Genomic DNA, 17,294 nt, shown 5'->3' with positions numbered 1-17,294 from the left:
GATTCACAAAAGTATCTCTTTAAGTTGAAGCTCCCTACATGTGGCATTATAGATGTGACTTGTTTATTCTGCAACTGTCTGGATACATCAGATCTTGGAATTAAGCAAAATCTATATTTTGACTTGGTGGACTTATTGGTAACCATAGCCCTGTAGCAAGTCATCGTAGTAATACCTATCTTTTTCTTGAACTAGCCTGCAGAGGAAGGAGAATAACAGTGACTCATTATGGGCACGTGACTTAAGGCAGGCAGATATTCCAAACCACATGATTTTTCAGTTTACTTAAAAATTGGCCAATCCTGTGGTCCCGACATCAAAAGAATCTTTTTTCTTTTTTGGTGACTCTCTGGTACTGGGATACTGAACCCTTGACCTTGGCGTTAAAAAGAAATTTTTAATTAAAAAAAAATTTTTTTTTGGCAGCTGGCCAGTATAGATATCAAACCCTGGACTTGGTGTTATCAGCACCATGCTCTACCCAACTGAGCTAACCAGCCAGCCGAGAAATTTTTAATTTTTAAATTGTAAAATTTTTAATTTTAAAAAATTTATAATTTAAAAAATTACAACTTTTCAATTTAAAAAAATTTTTAGATTAAATTTAAAAAAATCTTAAATGTCTAATTTTTAAATTCTTTCTTATTTTATTTTTATTTTAAAAGATGACTGGTAAGGGGATCTTAACCCTTGACTTGGTGTTGTCAGCACCACACTCTCCCAAGTGAGCCAACTGGCCATCCCTATATAGGGATCCGAACTCGTGGCCTTGGTGTTATCAGCATCACACTCTCCCAAGTGAGCCACGGGCTGGCCCTAAATTCTTTCTGATTTTAAAAAGAAATTTTAATTTTAAGTTGCCTAGGCTCTCAATAAGGCAGTTTGGGAATGTGCAGTAGTTTCTACCGGGAAAGAGCAAACCTCTTGCTCTGAGCACCCTTTATACATGGCCATCAGAATCTTAACTCATCTTTGGAAGCTTAACTTTTGATTGCCGCCACTTACATTTGAAGATCTTTTTGATTTTTTTCTAAAGCTTGGTATACATTCAGGTGAGAAGGAATCAACCAAGTAAATGTTCCCCCTTCAAAGTTGTTGCAGCATTTAAAAATAAAATCTTCAGTTATCTGGATTTGTGTGAATAATTGATTTATAGCTAGGAAAGTAGTTGAGAATAAGGGAGTAGATGGCAAGTGAAGGGAAAGCCTATGAAATGGTTGAATCCCTAAAGTGTAGCTTTGGGCTTCTCCTTTGTAGGAAGTGTAACACATGGTTGCTGGAAGGGGATGAGGAACTCTACTAAAAATGTTCCTAGACAGAATAAGATTAATGAGCAAATGGGAGATAAACATATGGAAGGATCTAAGAGAGGTTCTGTGAAGAGAAACTAATTTGGTTTCAGAACTTAAGTTGGATTTGGTTGGGGGAAAAGGGATACCACAGTTAGAGGGAAAGCAGTGCTCAGTCTGGAACTAGCAGCAGAAGGTTGGGTGTCAGTCCACTTCCCTGAGAGTATAGACTAGAAAGGGAAATTGGGGCCAGATTGGTGACAGTACTTCGGTGAAATGTCACCAGAGTATTCATCAGACCCACATCAGGCAAGGCAGTTTTTGAACTAAATGTTCTCTTTGTGTTGATCTAAACCAGTCTTTGGTATGTTAGGGGTTTTACAACTAGAGTCTTGATGACTTTTTCTTATTTACTGGTATTAAAAATTACTACCTCCGATGGCAAAGAGAATGAATTAACTGGTGTGCATCTCAAGATGAAGTATGGTATAAGAGGTAGTTTAGAAGATGTCCCTTGGTCCAAGATTGAGCTGTCTGTACACGTAAGCAGGGTCAGGGGTATTCTGTTCTTCCTGCTGAGCTGTCAGTGGAGATGAGCATTGTTGGTGGCATAAAGATGTTGATAAATCTTGTTTGATAGATTTCCAATGTGGGACTTAGTTTGACTGATAGTTTGTTAATTCATGAATGACATATTTGTATGTCATTACTTGCCTGCAGTGTTATGCACCGTTGGCTACATCTGGTCTGTGTGCCAGTACTGAGAGGCACTTTGTGGGAGGAATGTAGCTGCTTACAGCAGTATCTGCTTCCACATCTGTTGTTCTCCTGACCTTCTGACACCTCTCAACTTTAAATTTTCAGGAAGCATTTACTGAGCATCTAGCCAGCCTCTGCTTTTACTTTGATGATCATCTTATTTCATAAAAGTGCTCTCATTTTCAATACCTCCCACCTGTTTGGTGAAAATTCATATTTGTCCTGAGTGTCCCATTATACAACCTCTAACTTACTTGCTACAAATGCTTTGCAGAATTTTCTGTCCCAGGAGGCATACTAAAAGGGGTAGAGCTGTACTCTGAGGAAACTATTCAAGAGGATTTCCAGAGTGGACTTTTTTTATTGTAGAACCTAGCTCTTTCTCTTCTCTTCTATTTCTTCCCCTCTGCTGCCTGACATTGACTGCACATGCCTGAAAGAACAAGGCTTCAGATAAAAGAATGAGAGAACACCTGAATGAAAAAGGAATCCAGAGCCCCTAGTGAACATGAAGTGTCATTCGGGACTGATAACTGTCTCCCATTATAATTCACAGCTGCTGTCTCGTTTTCAGAAGTGAACCATCCCTTACCTTGTATTGCTAGTGACATAACTTGTGAGGATTGCTAAGGATAGGATGGTCTCTACTCCCAGGACAGAGTTTGTCCTTTCCAGTTAACTCTGTGCCTGATCACTATGCTGTCTTATAATAGCTTGAAAATCCTTCCTGACCTGAGCTAGGTTTTTATTCTGTGGGACTGAGTATGGGACCATCCTCACCATCTACTCTGTTTTAAAACTCCCTGCCATTTGAATAGTGAAGTTGGGGCTCTTCTCAGGTGCCTACTGCCAGTTTTGGACAAGTAGACCAGTAAAGGTCTGTTAGCTACTCCAGGCCATGAGAGAGCTCAGGAGCCTGAGTTAAGGGGGATTTGAGATATGGAACAAGATGATCACAGTAGTTGGAATTGGAGGAGTTAATACAACATAGGAACCAGGGTCTACTTGGAGGGGTAGCTCTGTTTCAGAATCCTTCAGAGCCCCGAAGAGCTTTAAGAAAGCTGTAAAGAGATCTGAGAGAGTGTCATGCTAAAGCAGCCTTTCTAACCTCAAAGAAAAGACAGTTATAGTTTTGGGTTTTATAGTCTACTTTGATGCACAGGCCTGGCAATTAGAAGTTTAACATGGCCTTGTTACACTTGCCTGTTCTGTGTTTGCTTTCCTAGAAACGGATGCAGGAGCTAATTTTCTTCCTCTCTAGAACAGAATGTAAAGAACCATTCTGCTTCCCTCTACTTGTGGCTTTCCTTTTTATTGTACATTGAACAGAGCTAGGCAGCAGTGCTTCTGAATTAGCTTGGAGCTCCACAGCCCAAAGGAGCTTGAGAAAACGGAGCCCTTCAAAAGATAGTTATAGCTTTGAAGAGAGTCTTGCCACAGAGCTTCATATAAAAGGGTCAAACACCTTCAAATTGGGAGACGTGGGAAAGCCCTGCTACTGCGCTAGGGCTGAGTCCTTACCATATCCACTGAGCACGGGATGTGGAGCAGCTGCAGCAGGGGAGGGGGTCAAGATTTCAGGCAAGTCACAAGTGTCAAGATCTATATTTCAAGTGAGTTGCAAGTCTATCAGATGTCTGGGAATGTGTAAGCTATCAGATGTCTGGGAATGTGTAAGGGAGGCTAAGGTCTCTTGTCCTATGATGTTTCAGAAAGCAGGGTTGCTTCTTGGCTGGCAGTGAGGGGGGATTGGTATATTTAAATTGAATTTGGGTTGCAATCTTAAGTCACCCTGTGGCCTCATGGGAATGAGCCAGAGGATTTGTTTCTTTTTTGAAGTCAGCTTTTTTTTTTTTTTTTTTTTAAGGCTTGTCTGATTTTAACGAAGTTGCCAATGTCCCCACCCCCACCCTGTCTACCCTCATATATACAAAGGGTATATTGTTCATGTACCTGGTATATTCTAATGAGACACCAAATCAGATGCAGCAACCCGGTCTTGCATAAGCTTTGGTTAGAATGTAGTTTTTGAAACAACCAGGCCAGTAGCCAGAGTGGAATTCTTCAAAATGGGACAGCTGTCTAGAGAATGGTCTCCTTTTAGCACTCTTCCAGAAAGAAGTTTGGGATTACAACTTCCAGTGGCCTATTTTAGATAGACACTACTCTGGAAGATGACTTTATTTAGAAATATTTTTAAACATAAAATCCAAAAATATAACTCAATGAAAATTACAATGCATTATGGTGGCCCAGTGGCTGTCCCTTGTGAAAAAATTCTTGCCCAACATTTGTTTTCTAATGATTGACCTATTGAGGTGGCTTTATGACAACTTTTACATTCGTGATAGGTCGCAGGAAATTAGCAGTATACTCTAAGGTGGTGGAAACTGCCATGTAAAAAGTAGAATGTAGATTTATCAAACTTCAGAGGTGTTGTACGAAAATAAGAAAAATGCTTCAAGTGCCTTAACAGAGCCTTTGGGAAGAAAGGGTGCTATTAAAATATCCTTTTTAGGATTTTATGATACCAGGTTTTAAAAGACCCCTTGTTCTTGCTTTCCTTGAAATAGGATCTGCAGTTGTGGAGTGTTTGTTTTCACATTCTGCCCTCAGAGGAAAATGGAGCCTAGTGGTCATACACACCTATTTCAGGTTGGATTGTCTTTTCAGGGTCTCTGGATGGCAGTTTCCAACTCATTTATTCTCATGAGCACTGGAGAGAAGGCTGGCCTGCATCAGTTGTGGAGTCAAGAGGATTGGGGGATTAAGAACAAGGCTTAGAATGGGAGCTTATACCTAGCATGAGCCCAGCTCTCTGGGGTGGGGCAGAGCCCAGAACCCTTTAGGGGAGATAAAGGTAACCTCTGGAGTCTGTAGGTTGGAAGTCTTAGAAACGTGTACCATAATAGGGAATAAATCCCAAGTTTCTTGATTGCAGAGAAGAAAAGGGAGTGTCATGCTATTACTGAAACAGCTTATTCTTAGGGTCAGTCTTTGAAAAACAAACCCAGTAAAAAGTATCTTTATTCTTTAAAACATTTTTTTGTGATGATGCATTAACAATACAAAAATATTTTGAACACTACAATGGTCCTTTTTTCTCGAAACTTTTTGCAAGGCTACGCTAGAATACATGATCTTTGGATTCTGAGAAACCAGTAGCTAAAGTAGGAACTAAAGGCTTTTGAGGGATGTGAGTACATGGACAGCCCTTTTTCTTTGGATTCAGGCTATGTACAGTGAGGAGGCAGAAACAAAATTAAATTAAAAAAAGACTTGTTTTTCAAGGCTCAGGGTTGAAGCTGGCTCAAAAATGGGTCAGAGTAGACTGTGGTGAAAATCCAGTGTCCACCACTAGAGGTTTTCTCTCTGGGCTCCTTGCTTTTGTTGCAGTGGTCCTCCTTCCTGCAGCTCCATATGGAAACTGAAGCTAGCCTGGTTTGAATGCTGGAAGATAGGGTCTGGCTGTCATTAAGTTTTGGATTTGCCCTCTCACAGCTGCCCAAGAGCTGACTAGACTGACATGGTGACCTGGAAATGGAACTGTGAAAAAGGCTCTCTGAATAGGGAGGGATCCGCAACAGACTTGGACCATGACTTCTTTGGACTGTTGGCTGCAGCTGTTAGTGACAGGCCTGGGGCCTTGATATCAAGGCTTTTTTAGGTTAGTGAGTTTCTCAGGAAACATGTCCAAGTAATTTGGACTAGAGCCAGATACGCCCACCACCCACACTTGCCTGATAGGGTTGTGTCAAGTTATTTCTGTTGCCTAGGTTGACAGGCCTAAACTTAATCTAGTCCATTCCCTCCTTTTCTTACAAGCTCCTGAGAACATGGTAAGAGGCTTCCTCTGGTCCAGCTTATGAGTGGCAGCTGGTTTGCTGTAAACAGAGCTTCTCCATTCCTTTAAGAGAAGCGTTGTCATCTTGAGCTTTGTGGTTGTGATCATGCTCACATGTTTGATAAACCAGCTCATTCTTGGTCCATGAAGAAGTGTCTGTTATGGGGAGAGTGTGGCAGTGGGGGACAGGGGAGGCAAGGGTAGACAAGGTAGCTGGGCTTAGTCCAGCCCATCTGTGCCCTATAACAGAAAAGCAAGGGCAGCAGGAGCATTGGGATAGCAAGACAGATGGTAAAAAAGAATAGAGGCAGGCTGCCTTAGGCACAAGGGATGCCTTAATGAGGTGACACATCAACACAGATTCTCATTCTCACCACTTGGCGTAGTTTGAATTGATGGCCTCAGGTTTAGGCAGAAGTTGTGCAGACTCTGAAATCCTTAGGGTCTGGACCCTGAGAAGGAGTTAACAGGGCCTCTGGCCAGTCTCCATGTGATTTGGGCCACTGTCACTTCCTCTGTCAGGGAGTGGGTCCCTGGAGGAGGCCAGGTGTCCTGTGCATGCTAGGCCGCCTGTGTCTGAGATTCCTGTTGCTGTACCTGTGTACTCTGCAGGGTGCTGCAGGGGGCCTGTGGGGGCCCAGGGGCTGGGAGGCTGAGCGCAGCGGAGAGACCTGGGGATGTAGGTGCTGGCTCTGCAGGGCTAGCAAGCAGTTCTGTGGGGAAGTGGGGCAGCAGAAAGTATGAGGGTGAGTCCTGGGGAGCTGGGCACCCAGGGCAGCCTAGAGCACTGTCATCGGAAGGAACGGGGCTGGGGCAGCGGCCTTCTCCGGGTAAGTACCGAATGCATTTCTTTTTCCTCCTAGGAATAGTGAAGAGAGTTATCTGTAAACAGAGGGTGAATTCATAGTCATACACCACAACCAAAAAATGCTGTCCTTGCACAGGCCTGGCTACCTCCTGTCCTCTCTCCCCATGACTTGGGTGATATACCTGTGTCCTCAGACCTGAATCTGCACTGAAACTCTGCTGGGCCTGGTCCAGACCTAGGACAAGTGCAGTTCCCAGAACAGCCACAAGGTGGCACAGGGACCTTTTGTAGCTAGGCCTGTGGATGCCATCTTCTAGTCTGGGCCTTTGAGCTTCTGCTTCATATGTGTTCCTGGGGTTCAGATCTACATTAAGGAAAGGGATGGCAATGCCTGTGGCTTCTTGACTAAGCAATCCCAGTCCTCAAGACTGGGCTCAGGGAAGAAGAAATGGACAGTGACTTCTTGTCTATTACCATCCTGGAGTTCTCTGGGACACAATTTGTACTTGAGTAGCACAGAATGGATGGAATAGGATCTCCTCTGAGGACAGGGTTGTTTCCCATTGTGCATGCATACTTGAGTGCATGTGCATGCTTATACCCCCCCCCCCGCCCCAATTCCTTTTTGCCCTTGAACAGGGAACATGGTAGGCATTGAGGGGCTATTCCTTACAGCCAGTGACTTTACTGCCTGGAGTACCCCTAGCTTTGGCCCTGCCAGGCCTGGCTTGAACCTAAATGAGGCAACTTTAAACCACTGGGTGGATAAACCTTTTCACAGCCACAAGTATTTCTCTTTTGTATGGTGAAACACACAGGTTTGGTGCCACAGGGCCCTTTGGCTAAGACAGCCCAAGAGTACCCCTGCTCCTCTCCCCGAACCTCTCCACCCCTCTGGTCTCAGTAGGTACAAGATAGCAAGTCACATGGTAGCCTGGCCACAAGGTTATTCAGGTGGTTCTCTACTGTCATCACCTTGTTTTTATCAGATTTAAGGGCTCAAGATGGTACAGGCAGGGATCCTAACTTGAGGAAGAATTGAGGGAACCTGGTGGGTCATGATGACTTTGAGGCCTGGGAGCAGGGGCTCCAGCCACCTGAGTGGTATATGTGAGAGATTTGTCTGCTGAGGACCTGCTAGGCCTGGCTGGCACCAGAGCCACCTTCTTGAGTCTGCCTTTCCTTTCCTTCTAGAACATTCTCTCACTCTCCACTCCTCTTTCCACCTAGACCCAAGTGATCATCTTCACAAGCTGTGTTCAGCATTCACTCCCATTAAGAGATGTGGGTTCCCCAATCTTCTGGGTATGCTAGGGGGCTGAGGGGCCAAAGGAGAGGTCTGCAAGCCCAGCAGAACATGTGCAGAATCAGGGAAGCAGCTTGAAGCAAAGGGAGAATAGTGGTGGGGACGAACCCACCTGCACGGACCACACCAATCCGTCTGCTGGTTGAGGCCAAAGCGAGCACGGCATTTCTTAGGCGAGCCAGGGTCTGCTCACAGCCATAACAGAGGGGCAGAGCAGGGCAGAAGGCGAGCAGGCAGGCAGCAGGGCAGAACAGGGCCCAGAAAGAAGAGGTAACATCAGTGTTAGCCAGTTACAGACACCCCACAGCCCCCACAGGCAGAGTGGGCCTCTCCAGGGCACAGCCAGCCCCAGTGGGAACCCTAGGCCCAGAGCAAGGTATCAGGAAAGGTGGGCACCCAGCTGGGCAGTAGAGGCAGTGGGAGGAATGGTGGGGTGGGCAGGTCCTCTCAGGCTGGCTCCTCTCTGTGGCTTGTAGGGCCCCTTGCAGCATGGAGATTGCAGAAGAACCCAGGGGGTTCCATGAGGATCCAGCCTCTTCTGCCTTAGGGCTGCCCACCTCTTCCCAACTCCCTGCCCATTTTATCCAGTTTTTTCTTTTTTTCATTCTGCCTGACCTGTATGCCCTCAAGGGCTCAAGCTAAGGCTAGTTTATACCTATTCTACACACTACCAGATGGAAAGAAGGGCCCATTTCTTACCTCAGAGAAAGGGCTGGGGACTCTGCCCTTTCCCAGTCCTAGCCTCCAAGTCCCGTGTGGGGGCACCACAGATGTGAAAGTCATGGATGTAGAGTCTGAATTATCAGAGTTGGGGGAAGGAATTCACCCACAGGAAGGAGGCCTATAGCAGTATGTGAGCTCCCTGGGTCCTCTACACAGAGCACTTTGTACTGCCATGGGAAATGGGGGTGGGTGGTAGTGGTGATGACAGAGACATTGCCAGGCACCATCCAGCAGGCTGTGTGACTACTAGGCCTAGGTATGGGGCCTGGCTCAGCCTCCACCTGGACAACCCACTCCCCATCTCAGCAGCACTAGACAAGATGCATTGTTTGGGTTAAGCATCAAACCATACAGTCAGTTCCTAACTAGCTTCTCTAGTAGAGGTTAGCTGTGAGCAGTGCTACCAAAGGAGGTGGGACTGGCCAGGGGAACACACCACCTGCTACAAGAATTGGCTTCTACTGGTCTTCCCTGGGACTTAGTATAGCTGTTCCTCGCATGGGGATTTGACTTGTGACATGCAGGCCTTGTTTTCAGAGGGCCCAGGCTCTGAAGGTTCCTGGATTACTGTGCCCCTCTCTCTGGGCCAGAGCAGGGCTGCTTTTGAAATAGGAGCATGGAGAGGAGCCTCCACTACTGCTGAGCCTCCATCTCACCTGTGGTGGATTCTTGGTGCTTTTCCCTTGACCGCCTCTTCTTCTTTCCCTGCAGGGAACAAAAAGAGGGATGCTCAGATCTGGAAGGCCGATGCTGGGATATCTGCAGCCTGATGCCTAGCCTGGCTGCCCCTGGGATTCTGGGCATATAGGCCCCTCCTACCTTGGGGTTATGGAGTTTCTTGATTGCAGTCTCGCCAGGCTGCCATGGGGTGCATTTAGGGGTGTCTCCTCCTAATCTGGTCTCCAATTTGAATGGAGGGAGGTGACTTCCAGGCCCCTTCTACCCATGTGGTCCAATCAGATATTAGGCAACAACCCCATGCGTGAGTGCACTCTTGGAGTGGAGAAAAGGATGTGGGCCGTTCCCCTGGCTTGGCCTCTTCTGAGTTAGCCATGGTAGGCTAGTTGTGCCTTCCCAGCTGAGATTATAGCCTGGGGCATGGTATTGCAAAGGTTCCCCTACCCGCCTCTGCTATGTGTCACTGGCCACTCACGTAGTTGTCCCGTGCCGACCAGCCTGGGTATAGTTGCATGTGCAGCTGCCTCTCCTTGCGGGCCAGCTCGTAATACTTGGCCTGTTCTTCCCGCGACAGTGCATGCCACTGTAACAGGGAAGGGGGGCATATTAGTGTGCGTCAGGGAGTCAGCAGGCTACACCAGGGTGAAGGTGGCCAGGGATCATCCCTGCCAGCCCACCTGCCCATGGTCTCACCCTGCGGCCCAGGATCTGGTTGATGGCAGCGCTCTCTTTGAGTGTGCACTCTGCGATGACCTTGGCTCTCATCTCCTTCATGTACAGCATGAAGGCATTGAGGGGCTTCTTGATGGTTGGCTTCTTGGCCTCCTTCTCTGCCTTGGACTCGGCCTGTGTCTTTCTGAGGGGCACATATCCAGATAGCTCCCCCCCAGTGCCCACTGGAAGCCACCACCCTTCTCTAGTGTGGGTCCAGTGTGAGCATAAATGTATGATACCAGGGTTTTATAAATAGAATCTTTAGCTGCCCCAAAATGAGTGAGCAGAGCTAAGTAACTTCCTTACAGGAATACTACAGCCAAGTGGTGAAAGCATGTATAAGGACTTCTCAGCCCCGCCCATCTTGGCACAAACAAAATCCTTGTTTCCCATCCCACCTACCCCCTCCTGCTTCTGAGGATCAAAAACGTAGTGGTCAGTAGCCAGAGCCACAAGACAGCTTGGCTAGGGGCCTACTGGCAGGGTTGGAGCTGCCAGGCATCAGGGGGTGGGCTTGGTAGAAGGCTTGTGTGTCCTGACTGATGAACAGATCTGTTCACCTGCCCATCCCACACTTTCTTGCCCCCCCCCCCCCCTTCTGCCCCTCAATCGCACGTCTTTTCACTCACAGGCTGCGGTCATAGGGCTGCAGCTCCTGCTTCCCTGAGGGGGGCACGATGGCTGGGTGGGGGATGGCTGCAGAGTGACCAGGTACACTGGAGCCTAGCATCAAGGACGGGTGGGTGAACCTGGAGGCAGAAGGAGAGTTAACACTGAGCTAGGAAATATGGGCCAGACCTTTGGACATGCACAGAGGCCCCGGCACAGTACATGACACAAACACACAGAGGTACATACAAATACCTGCTCCCAACACATTACACAGACACACTGCAAAAATCTACATATATGCCATTGAGGTAGTTACAAAATAAGTCCCAAAAAGCTTTTGAATCTGTCTTCTCCTTACTCCTGCCCCCACCAACGCAGCCTCAGGAGCCTGTGGCTACTCGTGGGCCTTCTCACTTTCCTGCTTGACCCCTCCAGGCCTCTCTCCACACAAGTTAGACCTTTTAAAAACACCTAATGCTCCTGGCCTGCTCCTGATAAAATTCCCCCACTGCCTGTAGAATAAAACCCAGGCTCCTCCCTGCAGCCTGGCCTGCATATGGGCATCCCTGCTGAAATTTCTAGCCCCTTCTCTACTCCCCTGCTTCCCATCACTCCCCACCCCAAGCCAGCCCCAACTGCTACTGTTGCCTTTCTCCCCATCTCTCAGGAGATGTTACCCTTTCCATGAAGCTCTCCCTGATCCATCAGGCCTGGTTGGGGGTCCCTTAGGACTTCCCCTTCACCCAGCTGACCCATTCAGCTGCTGGTGTTGTGTCTATACCTCCCATCTTGGGCTGTGAGCACCAGTAGGGCTGGAAATGTCTGCCAAATTCCTTGCTGTTGCATATGTAGCACTAGGTCTGTTACTGAGGGAGTGAGCTAAGGGAAGAGAGATGCATACACACCTCCCACTTCACTTTCTATTCTGTGGAGACTATTCTGCCCCTTGCTGCTTGCACGGGTGTGGGATTCCTGAGCAGGCAGCACCTAAAATGCCAAAGTTTGGGGACACCTTTATGTAAAAGGTTCTGCCTCAGCGTGGACAGAGCTCAGGGAGAGTCCTCCTGAGCTACCCTTCCCCCAGTAGGGATGCAGAACAGAGGTGAGTGCATGCACATCGCACACAGGCTGAGCCATGTGAGCATACACTGTCCTGACTGCTCTGTGGTGCTCTGCTACACAGTATGGCCTGGGCTGAGGCCTCTTGCACTCCTACTAGCTTTGCTCTCAGGTGCAGGGCAGCAGAGGGCTGTAGAATGACAGACGGACAGATGGACAAATGACTAACACAGGGCAAGCACTGGCCTGGGCATGGCCTTGTGTGGGCACTGAAGCCTGGGCAACAGGAAGCAGAAGCCTGGCTTGGCTGCTGGGTAGGGGACTCACCTGGGGTAGGGGGTGCCAGGGGCTGCAGTGGGGGCAGGGAAGTGCTGCCTATATCCGCAGGAAGGGGACAGGGGGTAGAGAGGAGGGCTGGGCCTGTGGTTGGGAGAGATAGCTGTTAGCAGTCTGGCGCTGGCCAGACAAGGGGAAAGACTCCCCTACCTTGCTCAGTCTGACCTATAGTGTGAGACAGATGGGCCTCTGCTGGGACCACTCCAGTGTGTTTCAAGCATCTGCCACCAGGGGGCAACTTGTGCTGCACCTATTTCCCACTATGTGTTTGTACTGGTGCTTAAGGGATGGAAATGACCATCTTCTCCTGGGGCTCTGTTTAGCAGGCCCCTGGGCCCATCCAGCCTGCCTCCTAAGTTTCCTTAGCAATACAGAGTGGATACCTGTCCTAGGTCCTTTGTACCCACTGTTGATGCTGTCTGTATTGCTCTTCTACACCACTTTGCCTACTTCAACTCCTGTTTATCTTTCTGATCTTGCTTGGCTAAGTGACCCTTTCTCCCAAAAGCTCTAAGATCCCAAGATGGATGATGCACCCCTCTGGGCTCCTACAGTCCCCGATCAAAAAGCACTGCTAACAATGCCCTGTAAAATCTTGCTTCTTGCCTGGATGGCCCACTAGGTAGACTGGGTTCTAAGAAGGCAGGGACTTAAGGATCGTTCAGCTTAAGCAGTGCTTTGCCAGTGCCCTGAACCCTGCCTGGCACACAGCAGGGCTCAGTGCAGAGAGGGCTAAAATACCCTCACTTCTCTCCTGGCAGCCAAGTGCTACCTGGTGGGAGCCAAGAGCATAGGGCTCCCCCTCCACTGTGCCTGAAGTTGCCTCAGAAGAGCCTTGATGGACAAATATCTCCTCAAGGCTCAAGTCTTTCAGCTTCTGGCCTAGGGGAGGCTTTTGAGAGGCTGGCCCAGAGATTTGCTTCCAGGAACCCTGGCCTGGCCCAGTCAGGCAAGGCTCAGAACACTCTCACCCCACTTTGGGGGTACTTATGGGGGTAGTCCTGATTTGTATTCAGAACAGAGCTTTGTCCAAGAAAAATCTGGAAATAGAGGAGTGTGCTAAACATGGATAAAGGGCAAGTGGGCCCCAGGTTGGGCTCTGGCCTGCCCTACCTTCCTGAGAAGCCAAGCTTTCCTGCTGTTGGGTGACTGCCCTAGTCCTGAAAAGCTAGAGACCTGCCCAGGTCACACTGTGGTTGATGAGTAAAGGGCCAAGTAGCCTGCCGAGGCCCAATTCCAGCTGAGGACAGGCCCTTTGGCCCACAGTCAGGCCTACTGACTTGGGGGTCCAGGCTGTCTTTTCCTGGCCCAGGCTTATAGACACTCCACACAGGCTGGTCAGGCAGGCACCACAGGGGAAAGAAAACACCCTGTCGATCAAGCAGCTCAGCCAGGGAAGGGACCAACCGGCAGCAGGCATGGAGGCCAGCAGGAAGTATCACCCTGCCACCAGGAAGCTGAGGAGCAGCATGCTGTCACCTCATTGCTCAGGCCTACCTTTGCTTCCTCACATACTTATCTGACTCTGGAGGTCACTGAGCAGGCCATAGTTCTCCCATCCAAGGGGACCAGGAGACCAAGTCTCTTAGACATTCAGGGAGAGTTCAGCTGTGATAGGGCAGGGCCAGGAGCCAGCTACCCTGCCTCCCCAAAGAGAGTATGTCAAGCCACCTGGGGAATGTTTACAGGCCAGGAGACCACAAGGACCCCTAGCTCAGAGCCAGGTTGGGATAAAGCTTCTGGTCAGCTCCTGGTATCTATAGTGCTGGCAGCAGGGTGCTCAGCACGGAAGGATGGAGGAGGAAAATGGAAAGGCAGGTACTAATCGAACCAGTGCATGGTGCCCCTTTCCCACTAGGCCCACACTCACCAGCTCACAGTGTGGGGGAGCTGTCCCATGCTGCCTGAGGTCAGAGAGTAGAAGCCAGAGAGGTCAGGGGTCTGCAGAGGTCTGTGAGCTCCTGCAGTGAAGAGGGGACAAGTAAGTGGGCTAGACTGACCTGGGGACCACTGTAGCAGTTACAGCATCTTAGAGCCTCCTACAAGGACCTTTAAGGTCCCACCCCCTTTTGCTGGAAGACTAGATATAAATTGGTTTGTTCAGGACTATCCCAGTCTGATAATAGTGCAAGGGACAGGCAAAGGAACCACAGGCCAAGAGGTTGGGTGACTTGCCTAAGGACACCGATTAGCCAGTAGACAGAGTTGGAGGCACTCGGGTGGGAGGCCAGGCCTCACCACTCTCTGATCCACGGCTGGTCTGCAATTAGGACCTCTCTGATGGAGGCTCTGGCCTGGCCTTCTGGGCAAGAGGCAGGCCCCCTGGTCTAGGAGAGCCTGGCTTGGGGAGCCAGGGCTCCACCCGCCCCCCAAGATTGAGTCAGCTGGTTTCCCACAGCAGCCAATGGCAGATTTCAGAATGACTTTGCCTTAGACTGAGGTGAATCAGCCATCACAACCACCACTTTCCATTTTCTTACTGGGGGAGGGAAAGGCTACAAGAATTACAGTTATCAGCAATGCACAGATGCTTGCTCCCATACTGGCACTGGGGGTCACCCACAGATTTAGGCTCCTACCTCAACCTGAATCCTTCAGATTTTTACCTGGTACCACCTCCTCCAGCCCTCTGCTGTCCTCAGATCTCCCAGTCCCTCTTTCTGGCATTTTCTTTGGGTCCTCGGTTTGCACAGTCCCAGGTTCACAAGTTGCAAAATGGGCCCAGTTACGTGGTCTCAGAAGCCAGGGATTTGGCCCTCAGGCTCTGGTCTCACTGGGTCCCTCCCCATCCCAGGCTCGTACCTTGTTTCTGGCTGATGTCCGCAGGTGCAGGTGTGGGGTGTGGGCTGCTGAAATGTTCGTAGAGAGGAGAGAGTTGGGGAATGCCATGGGGGGGCTGACTGGCCTTGTTGTGCTGAAAAGTGAGAAGGAGAGTGGGTAATTTAGGGAGTCCTAAGGGAGAAAGGCACAGGAGTCGGGGGTGTGCATACAGGCAGGGGCCCAATAAGCTGTGTGCAGGCAGCCCAGCTGTCAGAGAAAAGTGGTGGTGGTTAAAACCACAGGCCTCAGGGAGGGGGGCACCATACAAGGCACCCTATGTCCAGTGGGCCTGCCCTCCTGCCCACAAGTCCCTCAGACTTTGCTCAAACAGTCCTACCTCCCAGGGAGCCTCTCATTCTTTCTGGGCACTCAGTTCCAGGAGGTGCATCTCCCCTGTCCAGGAAACCCTTCCTGGCTTTGCGGTCTCAAAGATCCCCCCATTTCTCTGAGGCCCAACGGCCTGTCTGGGGGGCTGCTCACAGCCTCCAGCCAGAGAGAGGGTAATGGTCTGAAGACCTGCCCTACCCCAGGACAGCTTGGAGCTCTCTTTGCTCTTCCTCCAGCACCTAGGTTGGGGGTCCTGAGTCTCTCTGTCCCACCTCAGGCCTAACAGGATCTGCTGACACAGGGAAGGGCCCCCCTCAGTCCCCTAACCCATCCCCTGCACTTCCTGTTTCCTCAGCACCACAGGACTTTTACTTTTCATACTAGTCAGATGGCTCTGTGTTGTGAGATGATTCAGTCAGCTTGCTGGGAAGGAACCCAGCCACAGGGAGTCGCTGCCAGGGCCAAGGCTCAGCTCTGTATATCCTCTGTGCACACCTGTGCCAGCCAGGGCCCTGGAGACATCATCCACAACTGAGGCTCAGCTTCCTACTCAGAAAAGTCCATCTGTAGGGATGCTGCTGGCAGGGAGCACTGATGAGTGATCTCTGACCCATGGCACAAAAGAAAGAGGGGACATCTTTGGGACAAGACAGTAATGAGAGGTTGTGGCCTGTGCTCCTTCCCACGTTGTTCTGTGGGTAAAATTCCCCACAGGGTGAATTAAAGCCAGACTCCTTAAGATCTTCCTCTCCTGGTAATGAATGGGGTTCATGATCCCTTCATCCCCAGGTCTCGGGAGGGTTAGCAAACCTCATGGTGATGAGGCCTGGCACAGGTCCCTTGGCACTTGGCTATTGGGGTCCAGGACGAGGCTAGAGGGAAGGTTGGGTTTCAGTCTCACTGTAGTAGCCCAGGCATGAAGCTCCCAACTGGACACAGGCTGCCACAGCTCCCAGCAGCAGCCTTGGCCTGTGATAGTTCCTTGCATTCCTGCCTCCAGGCTACAAGCTACACCCTTTCCTTCAGGTCTTGGGGAAGGTGCTGACACTACCACTTGTCATCCCCTGCTCATCCTTCTGTCTACCAGGAGGCACCTTACACAACAGGGCTACCCAGGTTTCCTTCTGTCCTCAAGTAGACAGGAGTTGACATCCTAATTGGTGGCAGGTGGGGGAACGTGGAGAGGGCCATGTCAGCTGTCAGGTATGTGGATGCATGTAAAATCCTTCAGGTACTGAGTACCTGCCACATGCCAGCCACTGTGCCAAGCACTTTGCAAGCCCAGTCTCATTCCCACCAGGGTACATACAGGCTGTCATTTCTCCCATCTGTAAATCCTCCCCCAGCTACCAGCTCATGTCTTATTCCTCTTTTCAGAAACCTCGGCAGACTGATGTCCCCATTCACTGCCTCTGGTCCTCAGCTTGCATTCTCTCTTTAACCCAGCCAGTCTCTTGCCCCCTCCCTCCATCAGATGACTCTTGTCAGGGTACCCAGTGACTTCCAAAATCCTGAACTCAGTGGTCAATTCTCAGTCTTCACTTTACTCGACCTCTTGTCAGCATCAGACACAACTGATTTCTCCCTCCTCTTTGAAATAGTTTCTTCACTTGGCTTCCAGAATGCCACATTCACCTGAATTTCCTCCACCCTCATGGGGCACCCCTTCTTGGCTCTGTTTCTGGCTCCCCATCCTCTTCCTCTCATCCAGGCTTATGGCTTTAAACATCTTCCTCTGATGACTCCCCGTTTCTATCTCCAGCCCCCACTTCTCCACTTCTTCTAAGAACTTCACTCTCCAGATGCCTATTCAACTCTACTCAGAAGTCTAAGATGCCCTCTAAATTCAACATATCCAAGTCAGAACCTTTGACTTCCTGCCCGAAACCTTCCTGTCCATCATCCTCCTCAGTTAATGGCAACTACATCCTTGCAGTTGCTCAGACCAAAAAACCTCAGAATCATCCTGACTCTTCTCTTTCTCTCACCCCCCACATCCAATTTGTCAGCAAATCCTAA

General features: G+C 49.5%; 1 protein-coding gene across 3 annotated transcripts in view; it reads right to left on the bottom strand.

Annotated features, from left to right (window-relative positions):
- Nucleotides 1-5,133: 5,133 nt before the first annotated feature.
- Nucleotides 5,134-17,294, bottom strand: part of TCF7 (transcription factor 7) — a 32,522-nt gene continuing 20,361 nt past the window's right edge. Inside the window, exons 4-11 of one of the 3 annotated variants that reach the window (XM_063086496.1) lie at nt 14,931-15,042; nt 13,999-14,089; nt 10,751-10,870; nt 10,101-10,263; nt 9,883-9,990; nt 9,386-9,434; nt 8,119-8,191; nt 5,134-6,751 (exon numbers count right to left, since the gene is read on the bottom strand). In XM_063086496.1, coding sequence (XP_062942566.1) covers nt 6,454-6,751; nt 8,119-8,191; nt 9,386-9,434; nt 9,883-9,990; nt 10,101-10,263; nt 10,751-10,870; nt 13,999-14,089; nt 14,931-15,042 — 1,014 coding nt within the window. In that variant the 3' untranslated portion in view covers nt 5,134-6,453. Of the gene's footprint in view, nt 6,775-8,118; nt 8,192-9,385; nt 9,435-9,882; nt 9,991-10,100; nt 10,264-10,750; nt 10,871-13,998; nt 14,090-14,930; nt 15,043-17,294 lie in introns of all 3 variants that reach the window. The other 2 variants (XM_063086494.1, XM_063086495.1) reach the window with 2 other exon arrangements.

The sequence above is a fragment of the Cynocephalus volans genome, chromosome 2 (assembly GCF_027409185.1).
Source record: "Cynocephalus volans isolate mCynVol1 chromosome 2, mCynVol1.pri, whole genome shotgun sequence".
Classification (NCBI taxonomy): Eukaryota; Metazoa; Chordata; class Mammalia; order Dermoptera; family Cynocephalidae; genus Cynocephalus; species Cynocephalus volans.
The sequence above is the reverse complement of the archived record's forward strand: the minus strand, read 5'-3'. Positions and strand labels throughout refer to the sequence as shown.